Raw genomic sequence first — 24001 nt, 5'->3', positions numbered from 1 at the left:
ATTCAAATAATCGATTATTAAATGAATCGTCAACTGTTTTGATAATCCAATAATTGGTTTGATCAGTTTTTTAGAGACAATAAGTCCAGATTCTCTGATTTCAGCTTCTTCAATGTGAATATTTCTGGTTTCTTTGTTCCTTTATGACAATAAACTGAATATCTCTTTGGTTTGTGGACAAAACAAGAGATTTGAGGACGTCATCTTGTGGTTTGGAGACACTGAATGGTATTTTTCAACGTTTTTAATAATCGACAGATGAATCGATAATGATAATAATAATCGTTAGCTGCGGCCCTAATTCCTTTTATTTTCAGGTATTTCTGCTTCTTGGGGACATTAGAGAGTGTAAAACAAAGGGAGCATGCAGCAAAGGTCATAGTGAGTCAGAGTCACTCTGCAGGTTTCTGTTTCTGTTTTTATGTTTCTGTGTTTTTATGTTTCTGTGTTTTTATGAGTTTTAGACGTTGGATAAATACGAACATGATGCAGCAGAGCTGAACAAACGCTGACTAATGTAGTAAACAGCTTCATGATAACGTCCTGCTGATCAACGAGTCTAAAGATCCTTTTACCTTTCAGAATAAATCAATAAGTTGTGGATGTGAATGAAGGTTTGTTCTTTTTGTCCAGACACATTCATAGTTTTATGTCTCACAGCCAAATGTAAAAGTCACTAAAGATTACATAAGTCAGAAAAATGGATATTAGAGCAGCTTTGTGATTTCTGGTCACTTGAGACACGACTTGGACTTATAACCACCCTGTAAGTTGCTATAACCCCCTAGATTTCCAACTAAACTGCACAGGTCCTCTGATTAATATTAATATTCATATTAATACTAATTAAGATTTTTTATGTTGAAAAACATGATACATTTGAAGTGATCACTTTTTTAATTTTATTATTGAACCTCATTACAGTATATTATGTCGTTAAAATGACCCCTATCATTTCAAAATGCATCAATACAAATAATCTAACAATATCTAACCAAATGACAAAAAATAAGGAATAAATAACTAGAATGAAGCAAAAACATGCTGGAAACAAGTCAAATTATCTGCCAGTGCAGTAAGTTAATGTTTCTTTGTAAGAATTCTTTAAATAAGTAAAAATATCTAGAAACTGGAAAAACAACGATATGTTGAAATAAGTCCAAATATATTTATTTTGAGCAATTGTGGCTTGAATAGTCCGACTGTAACATTAAAATAAACCAGAAATAATAAAAACTAGCATGTTTTGGTTTTGAGGTAAATATTATATATTTTACTCCACTACATTTATCTGACAGCTTTAGTTACTTTACAGGTCGAGATTTAACATAAAAACATGATCAATTTAAAATGATTAGACTTTTTTTTTTTTATTAAACCTTATTACAGTATATTTAATAGTTTAAATGAGTCCTACCTGGAGAAAATTCAAACGCTGCTTATTCCAACAATATATGTGGAATATATAAAACAATCTGCATAACGAGTACTTTTACTTTTTGATACATTTTGATGCTGATACTTTTGTACTTTTACTTCAGTAAGTTTTAAATACAAGACTTTTATTGTAGTGGAGTGATTTCACAGTGTGGTATTAGTACTTTTACTGCAGTAAAGGATCTGAATACTGCTTGTGTTACTGTTAACTCTCCTTATATATATATATATATATATATATATATATATATTATGTTGCTTTCTTGACCTAAACATTTGTCTGAGCCAACATGAGACCATGAACGTGTCGGGAGATTTACCAAAAGGAAAAAAAGTGATTCACAGCTTCTATTTATGCTGACACATGAGAATTGAGAAGAGAAAGGGCTTTGAGCTCATAACCTTATGAACACACGGTTTCTTATGAACTGTCAGTAAACACTTGAACCTGAACCTGGTCCAGTAGATCCAGTGGTTTTATTCAGAGAGTCCTCTGGTGTTCCAGTGTTTAGTGGTTCATATAAACTCTCCTCATCATCAACACATACCAGATCTCCCCACTCTGTGTTGGTGATGTCTGTAAAAATCACACGCTCAATACAAAACAAGAGTTATGTACAACATGATACAAACAGGTTTCAGAGTTAGAAAGTGGATTAAGAGGAATATAGGGACGTATAGTGACAGCTGGTAGGGGGACTGTGCAGGTGTGTGCTTTCAATATGTTTAATATAGGTGTGCTCAGTTACAGCAGGACTCTCTGCTTGTGTGTGTGTGTGTGTGTGTGTGTGTGTGTGTGTGTGTGTGTGTGTGTGTGTGTCGTCCAGCAGAGGGAAACATTTCACAGCACAGTGATGCATAAAGTCAAGATACAACAGAGAAGAGCTAACAGAGGGTGTAGATGAAGGAAAGGGAGAATAAAAAGGTGGTTTGTGTGCAAATCAAAATCAGCAAAACTGTTTCTGGCAACCACACTCTATATACATGTCAATAAATAAATCTATTGATAAAATCTCAGAAATTAATCACAATAATTACATGACTTGTTGCAAATCTTTTCAAAAATTGGTGAAAAAAAAAAAAATCCAGTTCAGGAGTGATGCCGCTTGAGAGTAAATTTAAAAAAACAAGAGGAACAAAAAGTCTGTTGGCATCACAGGAAGAGTTCAGTATGAAAGCTGCTCGTCTCTAAAGAATACAAAACTGAACCAATATTTGCTCCTGGATGTGATGCTCTTTATTTGGCTCACTTATTTGTGCCACCTGCAGTCGGAGCTCGGCTTTGTCTTATCAAATGTGTTTGTATTCCACATCAGTTTTTGGCGACGCTGCGACCATCTGAGAGAAAAACATGAAGAAGAGAAGATGTCTCGACTTTCATCCTGTTTGCTTTGTCTGCTGCTTCTGCTGAGAGACGCAATGGATCCTTTGATCCGACTGGATCTCATGCAGAGATGACAAGGGCACTGCTACCCACAACACTGTGTGTGTGTGTGTGTGTGTGTGTGTGTGTGTGTGTGTGTGTGTTCTTGTTCTTCCTACATAGTGAGGACCAGGACACGAATTTAACCAACATAGTGAGGACATTTTTGCAAAGTGAGGACATTTCGGCCGGTCCTCACTTCTTTAAAGGCTTTTTTTGAGATTTCAGACTTTGTTTTAAGGGTTAAAGGTTACATGATAATGATAATTAACTGAAACTGTATTGTGTGGTTACAAAACTAACTATAATTATAGTGAAAATGTCCTTCGTTTTCGTCTTTGTCAACTTTTTTCATGCATAATGAAGATGGATCAGACAAAGGAAATGAAAGCAAAATTTACTGTGACCTCTTTTAATCTCCCACCCAACAAATACCCCATTACAAAACACTACAACTAATAAAAACTAAACTAAAACTAAAGACTTTCAAAAATTAAATACTAAACTAAAACTAGTAAACTCACTCTAAAGAATAATTAAAACTAACTGAATTTGAAAACAAAAAACTCACAACTAATGAAAAATACAAAACTATTAAAACCTTGGCTGGGAATTCACTGTTCCAATGAGGGTCCTCACAAAGATAGAAGTACAAGAATGTGCGTGTCTGTGTGTGTGTGTGTGTGTGTGTGTGTGTGTGTGTGTGTGTGTGTGTGTGTGTGTGTGTGTATGGCTTGCTGAAAGGATGTTTTTTTTGACGGGTAAATCTCAGCAGCACACGTCTCCTCCAGCGGGTTTCTTTGGTCCAACATGGCAACCTCCTGACGGCAGACTTCAAAGCGGCATCCTGGGAGTCCGCCGTCACATTTAGCCTCCTTCAAACAGGTGCAACTTCATACCGTTGTTAAAACAAACAAACAAAAAAACATTCTCAGTGGTCACAGTTTGATGTTTTTCCTCATAGAGCGCGCCACCGAAGATGAAATTGAGCTTCACGATTGAGTTTATACAAAAAAAAGTTGAATCTTGAAAATAAAAAAAGAAAGATGTACCTGACTCTGTACTGAATGTTCAGTTTGTTTCTTTCCAGCAAAGAGAAAGTCTTGAAGAGTTAGCCTATCGGTTCCCCGGGGTTAGGAGGGTGTGTGTTGGTGTGTGCGGTGTATGGGGGTCTAGACCTGCGTGGAGTACGAGCGGTGTAGGGTGGCGTACCGCCCCGCCGGGTGGGCGGCGCAGCGCGGCGAGTGCTGCTCCGGCTGGTCTAGACTTCGCTGGAAATGGAGCGAGACGGTATGAGGACATCGGGGGTGGCGGGGAACCGATAGGGCTGATGGTCATGTGATCTCGGTGAACGGAGATCCCCGCGGAGTCTGCAGGGGAAAGAGAGGAGTGAGAAAGAGAGAGGACGGGGCAGAGAGGAGGCGAAGGAGAGAGAAAAGTGAAGAAAAGAATAATCAAGAGCAATGCACGGGGATGTAAGAGGGGCGGGGAGGAGGAAACAGAAATAGAGCGACAGAGATAGTGAGGAGGGACGATGGCGGGCAGAAAAGAGTTAAAGTTGGTTAGAATGGTTGGACGTAGGTGTTGTAAGGTGGGGAGGAGGAGGAGAGGGCAGGATGCTGGAGGAGAGTGAGGGACAAGGAGCAGATTGAGAGGAGAGAGGCAAGGAGACAGGAAAAGAGGAGGTCAGGTGAGGGTTAGTGACGCAGACAGACCACAGAGGACGCAACACACTTTATAAATACTGGGACAGATATCTGCAGCTGCTGAGGGTTCGGGTTAGGATTTATAGCTTTCCTCCAGCTAACTGCTTTGAATTACACCAGAATGAAAAATGACACCTCAAGTGTGTCCGCCAAACTGCTGACTCACCTCCAACAGGTAAGTGACTCTCTAAATGCTTAATAAGAGGGCAACATAAGTGGCTCCTCTTTCTAACATTCACACTAGAGTTTGTTCTCTCCTTCGGCTGAAATAAAACAGCGGCAGAACAAATCTCAGCTGTGTTCTATCAGCCAACGAGGCTCAGAGATTTAAGGGTTCTGGATGTTTTGCTGCAGGTGCAGGTGGGCTGGAGCATGCATGTTGAGGGATTTGTTCCGTTTGGGGGGAAGAACGGAGGGTTCAGGTAAGAGACAAGGGGTGTGTTTCTCAGCCCCTCTAATGTGAGCTCAGTGCCTCACAGCCACCCCGCCCCTTACCTGAGGCCCACTTAACTTTTCGAGTGGACTCTCCACACAGGGCAGCGTCACCATGGGCATGCCCAGCACGGACTCGGGGCGCTGGGGTCGCAGCGGAGGAGGACTGGGCAGCATCTGCTGGAAGTTGTTAATCACACAAGTCACCTGGAGACAGAGAGCAGGTAGAGACAAGAAAAAGAAAGATATGAGGGAAATAAACCCCGCCCCCTCTGTGACACGTCTGTCAAAACTGTCAAGCTTTGGATTCCTGTCCAAGTTAAATACACTCCAAAATGGTGTTTAGTCTAAAAACCAGATAAAACACTAAATCTGAGGGAAAATATCCTGCTGCATGGACAGATCATTTCATTTGACAAGATTTCTTAAATTAAGATTATTAAATCTAGAAATATATATTCTATATAGAATTATATATTCTAAATATATTGTTGGATTATTATTATTGATGCATTTATGTAAGCAGCGCTTGAATTTTCTCAACGTAGGACTCATTTAAACTATTAAATATACTGTTATAAGGTAAAGTTACATAAAATGGAAATACTCCAGTAAGTATAATTACCTCAAAATGATACTTAAGTATACTTAAGTCGTGCGAGGGATAACACATCTGCACGGTTGCTGAATATGTGCACAAAGATCAAACAAGTGCGCGCAGCAGTTGAAATCTGCGTGCGTGACACAAATAATTTTCTGCGCGTGCAGATGTGTTATCGCTTGCATGACTTATGACTCAGATACGACGCCATACTAAAGTACAATACTTGAATAAATGTACTTAGTTACTTTCCACCACTGGAAGGTGGTCACAAACACAAGCCGGAATATGTAAGGAACGGATTTAACTTTGTGTTTTTCTGCTTTAACATTGGCTGCAAAGATTAGCATCCAGCTAGCTTACTACTTGGGACTAGACAAGCAATCTTCATGTGTAAAATTGGCAGAGGAAACAACTCTTCCTTTTAAATCTAGTCTCTTACCAAAAACACGGCGATGGCTCCGCCGGTGAAGAACCCGGCCAGGACGTCGGCCCAGTGGTTCCGGTACTCGGCCACCCTGACCACGCCCACCAGCATGGCCAGGCAGAGCAGCGTGAGGCTGATGGTGGGCTTGGTCAGCCGGGTGCCTTTGGTCTTGAACATCAGTGTCACATACATCTGCAGAGAACAAACAGGAGGGTACGCACAGCAGGACAACAAACAGGAAGCAACACAAAACACATACATGTTTGCTACATTACAACCACAGAAAACACAACTTATTGTTTTTACTGGCTGGCAGGAAAATAATCTTAACAAAGTAGGTGAACAACTACAATGGGTGAGTTAAATCATTATTTTAAGCTGTGTTCAGACCGAATACAAATGGATGGCTGCTTGACTCTGCTGCCCCCTCCCTGTGGCAGGTCATAAGTCTGTTCATGGTGTGAAGTGTATTGAGTATTGTGCTCATGCTGCTGAGGTTTTTTTCATTGTTTTTTCCTCCTTTCCTTCCCTCACTTTGTGCTGTATTTAGGGTTGCCGTATTTAGAAACCAATGCACCCATAGGGCGGCTGTGGCTCAGTTGGTAGAGCGGGTCACCCACCGATCGGGGGGTTGGTGGTTCGATCCCTGACCATGGCAGCCTACATGTCCAAGTATCCTTGAGCAAGATACTGAACCCCAAATTGCTCCTGATGCTGCGTTCATCGGTGTGTGAATGAATTCCCAATGGTGGCAGGTGGCACCGTTTAGGGTAGCCTTTGCCACCAGGATGAATGTGTGGGTGAACGGGTGAATGAGTCAGTCTGTAGTGTAAAGAGCTTTGAGTGGTCGCAAAGCAACTAGAAAAGCGATATATAAGTGCAGGTCCATTTACCATTTACCAATTTATTGTGAGAGTCAAAAAATAGTCACTAAATGCCAATGAAAAATGAATAACAGAGCGCTTTATATGTAAACTCACAGTAAACTTAACTGTCTAACTTAAATTTGCACTGCAGCTACTTTCTGCTTACTTTGCAGTTCATTATTTGGCTTTTTAAATAGGGTTAGGGTTACTGTTAGGGTTAGGCCTATTTGCCATGGAATTTGGCAGTAATGCTGGAAAAAGTAACGGACTGGGGAACATAGGACCCTTTTTGGGAAAAGCGGGGAAAAGGCTCCTATGTTCCCCGGTCTCATACAAAGAGGGGAACATAGACACGCTCCCGTTTCTTAGCTAAGTTTAGCACTTATGTAAAAGTGAAAACATCAATCCTGGATGAGCCCTCTGTCACTGAGTGATATGTTAACAGAAGCTCAGAGTGCAGCTCCATGCTCCGACCTACCACTACTACTACTACTACTAATACTCCAAACTACCACTACTACTACTACTACTAATACTCTGACCTACCACTACTACTACTACTAATACTCCGACCTACCACTACCACTACTGCTACTACTAATACTCCGACCTACCACTGTGTACACTGCAGAGAAGACGCTGAGCGCTGCGTCCTTGGAGGGGAAGGATTTCCGTGCGGACATGACGACCAGCGGGTTGCCGGTGCAGGCCCGGCGCTCTGCTATGTACTGCATGGTGGACTGGCAGCCTAACGCTGTGTAGTTTGGTCGGCAGGCAGACAGGAAGTGAGGTGTCTGGTTTCCTGTTACCACCTGGCCGGCGTTGGCGAAGATGGTGGTGGTGAACAGGCCGAAGGCGTAGACACCTGGAGGAGACGAGGAAGAGGAGACGTCAGGTTAAAATGGTGAGAATTGGTGTGAAACAAGAAAAGGCAGACAGAAGGGAGAAAAGATTCTAAGGTATATTTGAAGATGAAGAAAAGCTGAAAAGATGTTTGAACGATTTCAACGCATGTAACAGAGCTGAGTTAAAACGTGTGATGATAAGTTTCTCCTTCCTAAAATAGCCCCAACACATTATTATCAGCTGAGGTGTGAAATTGCAACAAGAAGCTTCAACCTCAGCTGATTCAGCTCAAGATGCAAATTTGTACGCTGCTTAATATTCACAAGTGTGTTCCTGCCATGATCCTGAATATCTCGCTGCAAATATTATAGCGCAGTTTATCAGCTAATTAACAGCTACACGTACAAGCTGGAGCTGACAAACTGAAGTGAAGCAGGTCACATTCTTACAAGTCCACCTTTCTTTCATGTGGTTTTGATGTGATGTTGTCTCTCAGTCTTCTGCTCTAAACCACACACCAAACATACCCATTCACAGTGGTGTAAAGAGCAGAAGGTCTGTGTAATACACAACAACATGCTCACCTAGGAAGCGTATTATGCGTCTCAGCAGGGGGTTGAAGTAGCAGCAGTCTGCAGTGACGATGGTCTTCTCCTGGGTTCCCTCTGCCTTGGTGAAGAAGGCACACAGCTCTCCAACAAGAATCTGCACACAGAGAAAACACAGAACTGCTGCTTAAAAACTGAGTGTAGCTACCGACACATAACCAGAGACTCCTCAACTCTCCATCTAACAAAGTTTTTAATGTGAGTTAAACTGAGAAGATTTACTGTGAGACAGACAGACAGACGACAGACAGACAGACAGACAGACAGACAGACAGGAGCATCAGGAGGAGGCTCTGCTCTGGACCAGTCAATCATGTCACGTCGAGGAGAAGACGTGGTGTCTCTTGCCCAGGTACGTGATATACTTGAACAACAGAAAACTTTTTCCACTGAACTGTTAGAACAAAACTTTAAGAGCTGCATGCAAATCTTGGTAGATGCATCAAAGAAAAGAGTGGATGGACTCTCTAAAGACAGCAAAGGAAAAAACAAACAGCATGATGAGTTCTAAAATGCAATTGGGCATATCTAAAAGGAATGACCTTTTCCTATCACTAACAGAGAAAACGGATTATCTAGAAGGGCAATCACGCAGAAATAATATTGTCATTGATGGTATCCAAGAAACTGCAAATGAAAACTGGTCTGAGTCGGAAGAGAAGGGACGGAAACTGATCTCTGAGAAGATAAACTGGACCAGCGTTGAAATGGAACATGCACCGAACAGGAAACCTGTTACCAACAGAGAAAGATCAAGACCGATCATTGTCAAACTTCTCCAATTCAATAAGGACAATATTTCCATCTTGGAGAGGGCAAAACACCTTCGGGGCAGGTTATGTTAGAGACATTTTGTATATTGTGGAAAAGCTGATAAATAATCCAGATTTGTAGCTCATAGTTCATAGTTCTTTATTGAAGTTGTTCATAGGAACTGCACTCTCCTTATTGGCTGAGACGTGTGTAACGTCATAATTGCGTACTTTGTTTTAATTAAGATTATGGAGACGAGACTAGTTTTTGACCGTGCTCATAATTATTATTATTTTTTGGATTGCTGCAGTTTATTGTTTGTCATACTGAAACGTAAGGTTTTCAATAAACCAAAAGAAAGAAACTGTGGAATTTTCTCGGCTTAAGACACGTCAGCTACATCCTCACGCTGCATAATGAAGTAAAACTAGACGGAGCCACACCAACAGGATCCAACATATACATTAATGAGGATTACACTGAAGCTGTGAGGCAAAAACACAAGGAAGTGTTGTTAGTACATCACTGAATGTATCGTATCCTGTTACTACTGTATGTGGTCATGCACCCACACACACTGCAGCAACACTCAGCACACAGACTGGACCAGGAGTCAGAGTGTGTTGGAGGCCAGTCTAGCTAATAGACATAGTACTAACAGACAGAATAATAGTATTTGTGTCCAGACAGAAGAATTTAGCAGAGCTGACCACTTCTAACTCAGACGACACCAATGCAGTGGTGGTACAGGACATAAAAACATGATCAGTTTAAAGTGATGAGACATTTTTTAATTCAACCTCATAAAAGTATATAAAGTATTTACAATGAGCCCTATCTTTTCAAAATTAAAACACTCCTTACATAAATGCATCAATAGAAATCCAATAATATATTTGGAATATAGAAAACGAGTGGATTCATTCTGCATAACGAGCATAACTTTTGAATGGCTGGAAACTTTAAAAATCTACTAGCGACCTTGGCTGGTGATCAAAAAGGTTCAATTAAAGCCCAGTTCAAATACATAATAATAATAATAATAATAATAATAACAATAATTAATTTTATTTATGGGCGCCTTTCTGAACACAAAATCAACAATAAAACTCTAAGTCCTCTGACCAGAAAATGGCTTAAGAAAGACAAACCAACAATAAATGAGTGGATTGATGTGATTTACAAAATATATGTTATGGAGAGAATTACATTTAAACTAAGAAACCAAACTGATATTTTTGAAGAGAACTGGTTAAAATGGCTCAGCTGTGTGTTAACTGATTTCATTTAGAGACAAAGATAAGATCAAAGCCTCTATTAACATTTTATTTTTAATTACTTCCCTATTTTCAAGCAGCATCCTTATATTTTTATGTATGATGTGCTTATGTTGACTCTGCTGTTTTACTTAATGCACAATCCTGTTATGTTTATGTTTATGTTTATGTTATGTTGTATGATCTTGTGCCCACTGGCACTGATGTGTCTGTTACTAAGAAAAAACGAATAAAAAGTAAATTAAAAAAACAAAAAAACACTAAGTCCATCAAACATGACACATCTTTAAAGTACATGGATAGAATTGATAATAACAACACAGGCAGAAATAAATATGTTGTAATTAAGCAGAAATTGAAGCAGATGATAAAGTTTAAAGAGTTCTCCTCAGGAGGAGACGATAAAGTCCAGTTCTCCCATTATTCTGCTCCACCCAGAGGAATCATTGGCCGTGATGATAAGACTGACCCGGGCTGCTCTCAGCATTACCAATGATCTCAGAGCTCACAGAGCAAATTAATCTAATTAGACTCTATCATCATCTGTTTTATTAAGCACTGAATCCCAGTTTGTGGTCGCACAGAGGACTAAAAACGTCTGAGATCAGAAATAGCAGCCATGTTCTTTATTGTTGTCTCTGAGAGGAGATCAGGGCTGTGCCAGAGGTTTTGGTCAGCTGATTGTTCAGGGCTGTGCCAAAGGTTTTGGTCAGCTGATTGTTCAGGGCTGTGCCAGAGGTTTTGGTCAGCTGATTGTTCAGGACTGTGCCAGAGGTTTTGGTCAGCTGATTGTTCAGGGCTGTGCCAAAGGTTTTGGTCAGCTGATTGTTCAGGACTGTGCCAAAGGTTTTGGTCAGCTGATTGTTCAGGGCTGTGCCAGAGGTTTTGGTCAGCTGATTGTTCAGGGCTGTGCCAGAGGTTTTGGTCAGCTGATTGTTCAGGGCTGTGCCAAAGGTTTTGGTCAGCTGATTGTTCAGGGCTGTGCCAAAGGTTTTGGTCAGCTGATTGTTCAGGGCTGTGCCAGAGGTTTTGGTCAGCTGATTGTTCAGGACTGTGCCAGAGGTTTTGGTCAGCTGATTGTTCAGGGCTGTGCCAAAGGTTTTGGTCAGCTGATTGTTCAGGGCTGTGCCAGAGGTTTTGGTCAGCTGATTGTTCAGGGCTGTGCCAGAGGTTTTGGTCAGCTGATTGTTCAGGGCTGTGCCAAAGGTTTTGGTCAGCTGATTGTTCAGGGCTGTGCCAAAGGTTTTGGTCAGCTGATTGTTCAGGGCTGTGCCAGAGGTTTTGGTCAGCTGATTGTTCAGGGCTGTGCCAGAGGTTTTGGTCAGCTGATTGTTCAGGGCTGTGACAAAGGTTTTGGTCAGGTGATTGTTCTCTGTTCCCTCCCTGAGTGTGAACAGCGGTGCTCTCCAGACTGATGATCTCTGAATGGACTGTGCGAGTCTAAACCAGCTCCTCAGTGAATAACTCCTCTGACAGAGAAACGCTCCATCTGAAACCATCTTGAAGCCTCCACGCTCCGCTGTGACGGGAGTGAAACTACTTTAACGCCGACTGTGTTCCACAAACCCATAAACCTTATTCTTCTTCTTTCCATATTTGACATAATCCCCCATTGATCCCCACGGTGACAATGTGTGAAGCGCTGCTGTCTGAGGAGGGAAGACACAGAGAGAAACATAGTGCAGCACTGCAAAAAACTAGCCTGGTTTACCCAGACTGCCTTGCACGCTCAAATTTAATTTCGAACCTCCATCCAGTCTGGAAACCAGGAAGCTTTCTTAGCCCTGTTTTAGGATCCAATCACAGAGCGGGGAGTGACGGCAAGACGATGACGCGTACTACTGGACAGACGGAAGCTTGTAGTTTTCTTACGGATCCAACATGGCTGCTGCAGACGCGAAACTCTCTTTAGCTGTAGATGGTGTTTTAAATAGTTTAGAGCCAAAGTTGAAAAGCAAAAAGTCTCTGGGGGCTCCGCTGTCCCCCGGCTCATAGCCAGATCACCGGTAGCGCCGGCTATTAGCCGGCGCTACCGGTAGACCCGCAGCAGCTTGTTTATTGCCCATAAAATCAGTGGATGTGTGTGGCTGAATGACATGAGGGGGAATAAAGCGTGAAAATAAATAATCTTGCAGAAAGCGAGAACTGGAGAAGCAAAGCAGCAGCAACACTCTCTCACAGACACACACACAACAAACATCCATCTCTGTTGCTCTACTACGTCATCTGGTATAACTGATCTGATTGGCTAAGAGCTACCTACAGACGCTTTGATAGACATTCTAAGCGCCCAATAAACGGCTCCGGAGGATCGTAAACCACGCCTCCTCTACGGAGAAATGAACGGCTGGTTTCCAGACCAAACCTCATTTGAGATTGAGACACAAAAACGGATTTTATTCAAAAAAGAATAACGGAAAAAATAAAATTAGGATGTATGATGATCAAAAACAAACTAAGTGAGGAAAACCTGGAATACTGAATGATGAAAATAATTTATTGCACAGCTATAGAACATAAAAACTCTTTCGGGTCTCTTTAGACCATGTTGTGCATCAAAGGTTCAGAAATCTTGCCAAGGTAAATTAGATAATTTCCCTCAGATTTAGTGTTTTTATCTTGTGTTTAGACTAAACACCTTCTTGGCAGTGAGGATAGAGACAAAGAGATGAAAACCATCCTGTTCCACTGGAGTCTCATGCTTCTGGCCTGTTCCAAGCGGGTCCAGCCAAGTCCAGGCCCAGGCGGTGCAGCAGGCGGTGCAGCAGGCGGTGCAGCAGGCGGTGCAGCGCTGTGAAGTGCGTGCCCAGCCGAGAGCTCCTTCCATTAGAGAAACAACCCTACTGGGTGTTCATGGCAACCCTCACACACTAATACCAGCATGAAATCAAAGCTGAGGGGGTTTAATCAGTAGCTTCAAATCAGAGACGTTAGGGGCACCGTCACACTGTGGACAACCATTTATGGGGCAATTATAGGCAGCATCGCCGCTGTTTCCATGGGGACTGCCCCACTGTGGAGGCTCTGAGCATGTGTACACAGAATGTGAGATAATTGTAGTGTGCTGTCACTCATGGACAAGAGCTCTTCAATACTTTGCCTCGGGCAGAGCAGTAACAGTGTGGCTGTTTGAAACATGCAGTCGTTTGGCCTTTTGGTCCAATATTCTTGTTCAATGTGAATGAATTCTTCTGTGAATCTGTGTTTTAACCCTCTGGAGTCCACGAAACTTCTTCATGACGTCACGACGTAGAAACGCAGCAGCGTGGAGCTCTGCTGGCAGCTGAACTCTTAACTTTTGGCTTTTACACATTTTTTTCAGATTTTTTCAAATTTTGCAGTGGGCATTCAGCATTTTTTGTTATTCCTTTGTGTCTTTTTTGTGTGTTTTTATCAGTTTTTTGTGTGTATTTTTTTTATGTTTTTGATGTGTTTTTATGTGTGTTTTTTGTAACACCCTTTGGTCCTGTCACAACATGTTGATACAGCTCAACTAGAGGGAATACAGTGATTTACAGAGTGATTGCCAGATAGATTTACTGGTTGTGAAAGTCTCTGCTCACTGCTGCTAACTGCAGGACCAACGATGACAGGATGTTACAGCTCACTCACTGGAGTTGAAGCTAGAAAAATGCTGGTTATTTCCAAACAACTTGCAATAACGTTTTCTTCTTATTACTTCTGAAACCAAATCTAGACCTGATAGATAGATAGGACCGTCCCTGACAGAGCACATCACAGAGTGAGAGTCGGGATGGGAATAATTCATCCATGATCCATTAATGGTTGTTTGTTGTGAATTTGGTCAATCACATGGAATTTTTTTTTTTATAACTTAGATTTTTATTGAGTTTTCACATGTATATAGACAAAAACAATAAAGCAAACAAGGTACAAATTAAAGTGACGATAATAACACTATCAAACAGTCTGGAGATGTTTCTGTTCCATTCAGTATTTGTTCAGTTGGTGTCATGTCTCCTGTAAATGTTCCATTTTTACCATTTTTTTTCAAACACGTTCTCTTTGAGTCTCATGAGGTTTGTCAATTTTTCCATTACAAGGATTTCCTGGACAGTTTCCAACCACCTCTCCTGATTTGGAGTGTTCACAAAACACACTCAAATATGAAGATTACTATGAAAACTAACCTCATGCCTCTTCAGGGTTAAAAGATAAAACATTAAACTCCTTGATGTTCTCTTTACAGTTTAGTCTCAGTTGATTTAGTTTTACGATCAGCAGGAAGTCTCTTTTCATCCTGTGGTACATTTCTGCTACTTTTAATCATCAAGTCCCCAGTATGACCTCATGATCATGTAACAGCCGGTTTAAACCAGAAATAACGTGCTGTAGGATCTGAGATTTGTCAGATATTAGGTTAAAAGTAGACCTAGCAGCGTGCACGTTCAGCAGCCTTAAAATGTTCTCCTCCGCTGTATCTAGGCAGAGTATTCTGATGTCTGCTAATAAAGAAAACTAAAAGGAACTTTGACGTGATATTTGATTCATTTTCTCACTCAAGAGAGGTAGTAAATCCACTACAATCTTTCAAAATAAAAGCGTCCTTTATCAAAACAGGCTTTTGCATCGTACTGTATATATATCTATTATTCTGCCCATGTATGCATGCAGCGACTAATCAATGAATTGATTGTTAACGTTCTAGATAATGGAGTTGCCAGGTTTCCAAACATCCATCCCCCAGTGAGAGGATGAGAAAACAACAGCAAAGTTGAAGAGGAGAGGAAGAAGAGGAGAGGAAGAAGAGGAGAGGAAGAAGAGGAGAGGAAGAAGAGGAGAGGAAGAAGAGGAGAGGAAGAAGAGGAGAGGAAGAAGAGGAGAGGAAGAAGAGGAGAGGAAGAGTCTGGGAGGCAGAACAGTGATGGGGTTGGGGCTAATACTGCAGAAATGAATTATTCATGCGTGGATGGCATCCATGTGAATCATGTAGCACATTATTTCAACCAACATTCCTAAATTATCTCCTCCACTGCAGCGTCTCGGCTCCAGAGGACTCATTGTTCAACATGACGAGGTTGTCTCTGCAGTTTAGGAGCCGGCGGATTATAATTCCCTGAAATTAAACTGCTCATACAGTCCACACTGTGACAATGCACGATGATTCGGACTCATGATGATTTCTGGAAATAGCAGAGCAGAGGATTCAAGATTGGAAACACAAATGTGAGTGAAGATGAATTCATGTATTACATGCGTAGTCACTGCATGATTCAGGAGCAGAACAAGAGGAAGGAGTGAAGGAATGAAACATTCAGAGACACATGAGAGATGATTAACTCTGCCTGCATGAACACCACCTCAACACTACTGAAGACATTTTCTGCTCTGTGTGTGTAAGTAATCAGATCTCGATTTGTGCCAGTGGTTATTAGTCAGATGTGACTGGCCCTTTGCATGAATACGTGTCAATTAGAAGACAATGAAGGGGGATGTTTCACTCAGAGGGAGGAGAGGAATGAAGAAGCAGTGGGAGTCGGGGAATAGAGAGAGCAAGAGAGCAAGAATGATTAGAGGAACACTATTAAAGACCAAGAGGATGGAAGAAGATTTTAATTACTTTACATATAATTTTATAAATCAGTAGATATGAAGCCCTGCGTTCAGAAAGCCAGGATATATATATTATTCTCCACATGATTACAATCTCAACAAGCTCTCTTCATGCTAATGGTGTATCTGGAAGATTTAATTACAGTGTAAACGAGCTTTAGGAGTGTTTTCCTGTGATTTTAACTACAACTTAGTGAAAAGACAGAAACGACAGCAGACAAACAGTGTGCCTGATGTCAACGAGGCTGAAAGACGAATCAAACATCTTGGAAGAATCCTGAAGGCTGTGAGAGCTTCCACGGCTTCATCAGCGTCTGAAACCAGCGTCTGAAACTAACTACGTACTAACCCTACCCTAAGTACTCTACTTAAGTACAATTTGAGGTACTTGTACTTTACTAGAGTCGACCTTGAGTATTTAAATTTTATGCTTCTACTTCACTACATTTTGAAGCAAATATTTGACTAGATTAGATTAGATTAATTACTTTATTCCCACAATTAATCCCAAAATGGGGAAATTGAACCTCTTTCAGTGGAGCAGTGGGATGGGGAGAAGGGGGTTAGGTGCCTTGCTCGAGGGCACTTCAGTCCTAGACCTGTCAGTACTGGGATTTGAACCGGCGACTCTCCAGTTCCAAGCCTGATTCCTAACCTCACTCAGGTGATTAAAGAGGTTTTTTTTGCAAATTATTTTTAAAAAGGCCAAATTATATCGACCATGATTTCAAAAGCAACTAAAGGGTGAAACATCCAGGGGGATGAAGACTTTTACAAGCCGCTGTATGTAAGTCCAACAATTCAGAGTTTAGAAAATGATTTGATTTTGTGCAGAAAGCCTCATTAAATGCCTCTAATGTCTGAAGGTAAAAGTGTTTGTAGACTCAGGAGGAGTGATACTAAACTGTGAATGACAGAAAAAGGATCAGTCATAAGTTAATTATTGAGCATCAATGAGTCTTTCTCCTGAAACAGAAGAACGCTGCAGCTCTTGTACGGTACAGACTCATTCTGTGAAGCCATAATATATATATATATATATATATATATATATATATAAGACCTAATGCTTCTGACAAGACTGAAGGTTATTCATGTGTAAAGTACAAAGAGAAGCCTCGCTGTCACTATATCCCATTATCTGTCATCATCAGCGACCTCAATCTCTGCAGCAGACATACGAGAGGTTTGGGCTAATGGATGGTACCTGTCCGAACACATCTGGATCACAGCACCTTTACTCATGGGCTCCTCACCAGAAAGTGGAGGCTGATGGGAAACAGAATACAGCATTACAGACTTCACTCTATGAGTCTTGGGCTGTTTCTGGATCTTTCCATCCTGCCTGTATTCACCACTTAACAAATGTTTAAATGCCATGTTGGTATATTTTTCAGCACCACCTATATAACCTAATAATCATTTATTTTTTATTCTGATTTACTGGATCAACAAGGTTGAGGTTTCAAGAAAAACCAACATAAATTATGCACATCTTCTGCACATTTTTGCATATAATTTGCACTCTGCACATTCCTCACTTAATTGGCACTAAGTTGTATACAGTATATTGTATGTTGTTAAATGTTCTTACATTGTTATTTTTTATCTTTATCTTAAATTCTGTGTGAGATCTGTGTGGTCGGCTGTAACAAAGAAATTTCCCCGCTGTGGGATTAATAAAGTCAATCTAATCTAATCTAATCATAAATGTGATCTTGTGATTGTGTGTCATCCTGTCATCAACTCTGGTTTTTATTCTAGTGGGACTCTATTTTATGACTGGAATTTCTGGCCTCGAACAGAAAGCATTTTTGGCGAAACCATAATACCTATCATTGATCCGACTTCACTTTGAGCGTCCTGGGTTTTTCTTGAAAGTCTACATATGTTGGTTTTTTTAAGAAAAGTTAAAAAATAGGTTTGTTAGAGCGATCTAAAAAAACTGTTCCATCTCCCTTTTTCAGAAATCTCCCTGCGTTTTTAATATGGGAGCCAATGAGGCTGTTGGTGGTGTTGGTGGATCATCTGTGCGTCCTACGCCCAAACTATAACTCTGACAGCTTTACCAGAGGATTGTGAGGGAGAAGACTAATTTTCCTACATTTCTATGTATAAATTATTTCTGTAGAGTGGAATTTGCGGCCTGGAGCGCAGTTTTCAAATTTATTTTTTGACAGTTTCTTCTCTCCCTCTACACTCTGGCGATGATGTCACACACTCTGACACGAACATTCCGTGCAATACACACCCATTATAATCTCAGGATTTCTCCAAAAATGATCATGGTCATTGAACAGGGATTGATAAAAAACTATATGACCTATCGAAACGTGGATTAATACACCGATACACAAGACTTGTGTCTACTGTTTAAAGTTTAAATGGAGTCTCTAGGTGAAATTATGCCGGAGAAGTCAACGTTTAAAAATCTACAATTATTGTTCTTTTTCGCTCATTTTTTGTCGCCCGTCCCATTCACTTCAATGCAAAATTTTGGGCAGTTTTTCGCAACTTACGTAAAATTCGTATTCTGTAGAGAAAAGTAATAGCACACCGATCCCGATCAAACCGCACGTTTTGATATATAATTTGTCCTGCAACTCTTCAAGTTGTAGGACTAGTAGCGGGACGAAATTGCGTCCGGAAGAGGAAGAAGAAGAAATCCACAGTATAACAGTAGTGCAGCACTGGTCCCTACAGATATTGCTGGATGGGACCAGTGCTGGGGAGATTGCCCCGAGGCCCTAATAATATAACTGCTTGTCTCTGTAACATCACCTAGTATAACAGAAAATAAATCACATTCAAGATAGAAACACATTCACAAAGGCAGAGGACGCTTCACACACAACTCACTGCATCTCATTAAATGGATGCAAGAGGAAAAGCTCCCACTCATGCACACAGATCACAGACCACATGCAGCACAGCAGAGTTTCTTTGAGCAACGTGTGATTGCACAGCGTCCAAAATTAACACAGAGTACAAATCTGTGTTGGCGAATAAAACAAATGAGGTCAGGAAGCAGTGTTGTGTTCTGGAATAAGCCGTGAGACTAACTCTCACCACTACACACCGCTGACTGACCTTCTTCTGTTGATCGCTGGCTGCATCAACAATAAATCAGGTCAATAAATGTATCACAGGTCTTTGATCGACCCTCAACACTACAGCTACAGCAGAGTTTACTGAGGAGTGGTGCTTCACATAGAATGAGGTGAGGAAAGTTGGCTTTTTATGACAACGACCCAACATAATGAGTTGCAGAGTTTGTTCACTGCATAAAAAGGTGTTTAGTCTAAAAACCAGATCAAACAGTAAATCTGAGGGAAATGATCTTGCTGCATGGACAGATAATTTACCTTGACAAGATTTATTAAATTAAGATTATTAAATCTAGAAATAAGCATGTTGAACACTTAAAATAAGAAATTAACTCTTAAAACCAGATAAATTAAAGCTGCAAGCAGCAAAACTTTTTGTGTCTTTTTTGGTGCGTTTTTTTTTTTTGTCATTTTGTGTCATTTTACATCTTTTGGTCACAAAATGACCAAAAAAGACCAAAAATGTACAATAGAGATCAAATGAAAGCTGCCAGCAGTGATGAACTGGCCGGAGCAGAGTGACTTGATGATTATTTGTTTCTTACCAAGAAAAGAAACCTTTAGATTTAGAAGTGCTAGATAATTTATCTTGTTTTAACCCTCTATGATCGTTCCGTCCTGATCGAATCACGTGAAGTTTAACTCTATGGAGTCTTGGACTATTTTGTCCATTTTTGAATCCTTTTCATGTCTTTTCGTGTCTTTTTTGTGTCTTTTTTGGTCATTTTGTGTCTGTTGTGTCTTTTTTGGGTCATTTTGTGTCTTTTTGACGTCATGATGAAGTCATGCTCCGGCGCTTTCGTGGACTCCAGAGGGTTAAGAGTTAATTTATTATTTTAAGTGTTCAACATGCTTATTTCTAGATTTAATAATCTTAATTTAATAAATCTTGTCAAGGTAAATTATCTGTCCATGCAGCAAGATCATTTCCCTCAGATTTACTGTTTTTATCTTGTTTTTTACACTAAACACCTTTTTTTGCAGTGTTGCAGGTGCTCAACAAATTATTTGATGCAGTTTTATGGCTGGTTGAGAGATATTTTTCAGTTTACCAGCCATTGGCAGACCAAAAAAGTTAATTTTAGCCACAGCTTGTACATGGTAACCATTGTTAGCCGGCTGAAAATCTTTCCTGGCACGAAAACATTAGCTTGTTCTGTTATTGTGTTAGCGGTAGATTTGTTCCATCTCCAGAAACAAAACCTCCTCATCATTCTGAGAAAGAGATAACTAATCCCTCCTCTTTCACCTTTCATTGTTTCTCAAAAGTAGGTTATATATTCTTTGTCTTTCCTTTCCATTTTTACCCACTTCCATTACACGCTCCCTTTTCTCAAATCTGCTGCTACATTCCTTAAAAAGCTGCATCAATAGGACTGCAAGCTGTTTAATGTCTGACTGTCTATTACTCTGTTTCTCTCCATGTTTCTCCTTTAACTCCATGGAGTTTTGTTCTATTTCCTCCATGTCTGACTCCTTCCATCCTGCCTGTATTCACCACTTAAACATGTTTAAATACCATGTTGGTATATTTTTCACCTATATGACCTGATAATAATAATAGATTTTTTATTCTGACTTACTGGATCAACATTTAGAACCAAAAAGAAACAAAGAAAAACCAACATAAATGTGATCTTGTGATTGTGTGTGATCCTGTCATCAACTCTGGTTTTATTCTAGTGGGACTCTGTTTGATTTGGCTCTGGTGTGTTTAGAGGAACAATTTTGGTCATTTTGTGTCTTTTTTTTTGTAAGTTTGTGTCTTTTATCTATCTATCTGGTAGTAGATCAGCTTCTCCTCCAGGTCAGAAGGATCCAGTTAGTGTTTGGGGGTCTGGTAAGGATCCTGTTAGTTGCCCCAGGCTGGCCGGCCCAGAAGCCCCGGGAGGGATTATATATCTCGTCTGTCCCGGGAACGCCTCAGGGTCCCTCAGGAGGAGCTGGTTTAGCCTGCTGCCCCCCTGACCCGGCCCCGGATCAGCAGAGAGAAAACGGATGGACGGATTTTATGATGAATCATCTGAAAATGTGTGTTTAAAATAAAATGTAATAAGAAATCTGGGAAACTGGTCAAATATACACTCCTCGGTCTGTTTTATCACCTTGATTCATCACCACAGGACTCTTTAAAACTCTGCAGGGTCTAGTGAGAAATGTTAAACTCACAGAACAGAACAGATTAGGTCCAGTGGCCAGATGCAAAAGATGTAAGAATAGATGTAAGAATAGATGGTGGCGACTTGAGACCCCCCCCCCCCGTGGTGAATCCAGATGGGGCTCTGTCATTGGTCAGATCTCTGCGCCGCTGAGTGAAGCGTGGCGCTCCACCAGCCAGCAGCAGGACCCCTGAGGTGCCTCTCCTCCTGCCTGACTGAGAAATGGATCAAAGCTAAAAAGCAGAAATGACAACCAGTGTTCAGTCTAATCTCATTTCACAGGAATGGCTGAGTTCTGCCCAAACCACTAGCTAGGAAAGAGGATAAACACTCTCTCTCTCTCTCTCTCTCTCTCTCTCTCTCTCTCTCTCTCTGTCTCTCTCTCTCTCTCTCTCTCTCTCTCTCTCTCTCTCTCTCTCTCTGTCTCTCTCTCTCTCTCTCTCTCTCTCTCTCTCTCTCTCTCTCTCTCTCGCTCCGTTGGCTGCCCCGGGCCTCCAGGAGAAGCTCCGTGGAGCAGCTCGACTGTGAACGACTACAGAGAGAGAGACAGGAAGTGGTTAAGGTGACGGGGAAACAAGGAGACTGTTTGATGATGCAAATATAAAATGGTGTGGTGATGCAATCCCACGGATAGGCTGATCGTTATCAGCAGCAGTTAGATCAGAGCTGTGATTGTGTTCCAGGCAGACTGAGGTGAATTATCCCTCTGCAGGGACATCAGAGCAGATAAACCATCTAACATGCAGGAAGAAACAACAGAACCATGAAGAGATCAGCTTCTTTCTGCTGCCATTCCAGCTTTTACTCTGTGATGTGCTGAGACCCTGATCTGTACATTTATTTCTCCAGTAACACAACTACCATCCTTTATCACACTCTCTTCTCATTTCCCTTTCCATCCCAAAATAAAGAGCAGAAGTCAAGGGCTGCTGCCCCCCTCCTCCCACCATGGAGCCCCCCGCCATCTGTCCCATTAACCTGTTAGCAGCTTCCTGGCCTCACCGTGTTGTTTAGCTCAGTGTTTGAGAAGAGAGATATGGCATGCAGTTAAAATGGAAAATTGGACAGCAAAGAGGACTTAAAAGCAAAAAACGTACAGTTTTTCTCAGTGTCTTTGGTTCATTTCTCTCATTAATATTAACATTAACAACAGTTAGTTGAACCTCCACAACATTCAGTCATTGGTGCTCATCATAGCAGCAGTTTCTCCTTACAACACATTACTAATACTTTTGGACATTCATCAACTGCTTTCATACAACTCTGCTGTTTTATAACTTTATCATATCTCATGTCAGTCAGAGTGAAGTGTGCTGAGGCCAGTTGGTCCAGTAACCGACCATGGCAGCCTGTTGAAGTGTCCTTGAGCAAGATACTGAACCCCACATAGCTCCTGATGCTGCGTTCATCGGTGTGTGAATGAATTCCCAATGGTGGCAGGTGGCACCAGGGTGCCCTGGTAGCCTCTAACACCAGTATGAATGTGTGTGTGAACGGGTGAATGAGCGTAGTGTGAAGCGTTTTGGATAAAAGCTCTATATAATATATATCTTATATAACTACACCCCATCTACCGTTTACTAGTGAAAGCTGAATAGTCATTCCATATAAAACTAATAGTTCTCATTTTAATGCTTGAGTCATTACATACAAAAATGTTGAACTTGTTGTCAAAATCTGTCCAGCAAATGTTATACTTTTTTATAAATCTTTTTTTTTTTTTTTTTTTTCTGAAAATGTCTCCAGAATTGAAGAGTTTCTCTGAGGTGAAGCTCAGCTTCCTCTGATGAAGAAGGACTGTGAAGCATCAGTTGAACTGATGATCAGTCACTTCTCTACAATCACTCAGAGCTGAATCCATAAACTATAAACACTTTACAACATTATGAACCAGCAGGACATAGTGGGGACCATTTCTACAACACTGTGAAGAACTGAGAGTGAGAGTGAGACAGAAAGCATTGATCCATGTCTGTGCAACTGTGCATGAATGTGAGAGTTTTGTGTCGGGGCGGGTGTGATGTCACAGTCCTCTGGGTGATGTCACTGTACAGTTAAATGTCAGTCCAGTGACATTCGGGCTGTGAGGACGCTGTGAGGACGCTGTGAGGACGCTGACAGGACACCTCCGTGGCCGTCAGTGAACATGTCTGAGATATGCTCAGAGGTTACAGAGAGGACAGATAGAGAGGGCTCTGAAGCCTTTCAAAATAAAAGCAAGTCTACCGGAAGCACGTAGGACCAGTTTGACCAGTTTGACCAGTTTGACCAAGCCTTTATCATGATGGCAATGTTATTTTACCACCAGAGCTACAACATGGCCCATGTTGGGTCATCAGCAAGGCAGAACATGTATTAACATCCTGAAGCAGTTTTTATTCTAGAGGACTCTCAACACCTACTGCTAGTTAATGTAGTAATCCTACAGTAATGTAGTAATCCTACAGCTAGTTAATGTAGTAATCCTACAGTAACCCTGGACTTATCATGGTACTGTGAGTCACCTCACTAAGGTTGAGAAATGTCTGCATGTTGAATATGAAGCCACAACCAGCAGCCGGTTAGCTTAGCTTAGCTTAGCACCAGGACTGGGAACAGTGGGAACAGTGGGCTCTGTCCACAGCATGGAAGTATAGCAAGTAGAGGTTGATGACTGGATGAGGACGTTCTTGTGACTGCCTTCAGTGTTTTGATTTGTTGTTGTTATTTATTTGTTAATTTGTTTCCTTTGCGGGAGTAATAGAAATACTCAGATCTAATCTGTTTGATATACTATAGGAATAGG

General features: G+C 41.1%; 1 protein-coding gene across 9 annotated transcripts in view; it reads right to left on the bottom strand.

Annotated features, from left to right (window-relative positions):
• Positions 1-3558: 3558 nt before the first annotated feature.
• The window catches only part of plppr2a (phospholipid phosphatase related 2a), a 100658-nt gene continuing 80215 nt past the window's right edge, over positions 3559-24001 (bottom strand). For 4 of the 9 annotated variants that reach the window (XR_009395513.1, XM_059348776.1, XM_059348775.1 and 1 more), the window contains 5 exons: positions 8323-8443; positions 7507-7757; positions 6042-6218; positions 5078-5205; positions 3559-4230 (listed from right to left, as the gene is read on the bottom strand). Coding sequence is in view for 6 of the 9 variants with exons in the window: in XM_059348776.1 (XP_059204759.1) it covers positions 4122-4230; positions 5078-5205; positions 6042-6218; positions 7507-7757; positions 8323-8443 (786 nt within the window). In the remaining 3 variants the exon portion in view is untranslated. Of the gene's footprint in view, positions 4231-4257; positions 4480-5061; positions 5206-6041; positions 6219-7506; positions 7758-8322; positions 8444-24001 lie in introns of those variants that run through there. The other 5 variants (XM_059348777.1, XM_059348780.1, XM_059348779.1 and 2 more) reach the window with 4 other exon arrangements.

The sequence above is a fragment of the Centropristis striata genome, chromosome 13 (genome assembly GCF_030273125.1).
Source record: "Centropristis striata isolate RG_2023a ecotype Rhode Island chromosome 13, C.striata_1.0, whole genome shotgun sequence".
NCBI classification, from domain to species: domain Eukaryota; kingdom Metazoa; phylum Chordata; class Actinopteri; order Perciformes; family Serranidae; genus Centropristis; species Centropristis striata.
This window is presented reverse-complemented; position numbering and strand designations above follow the sequence as displayed.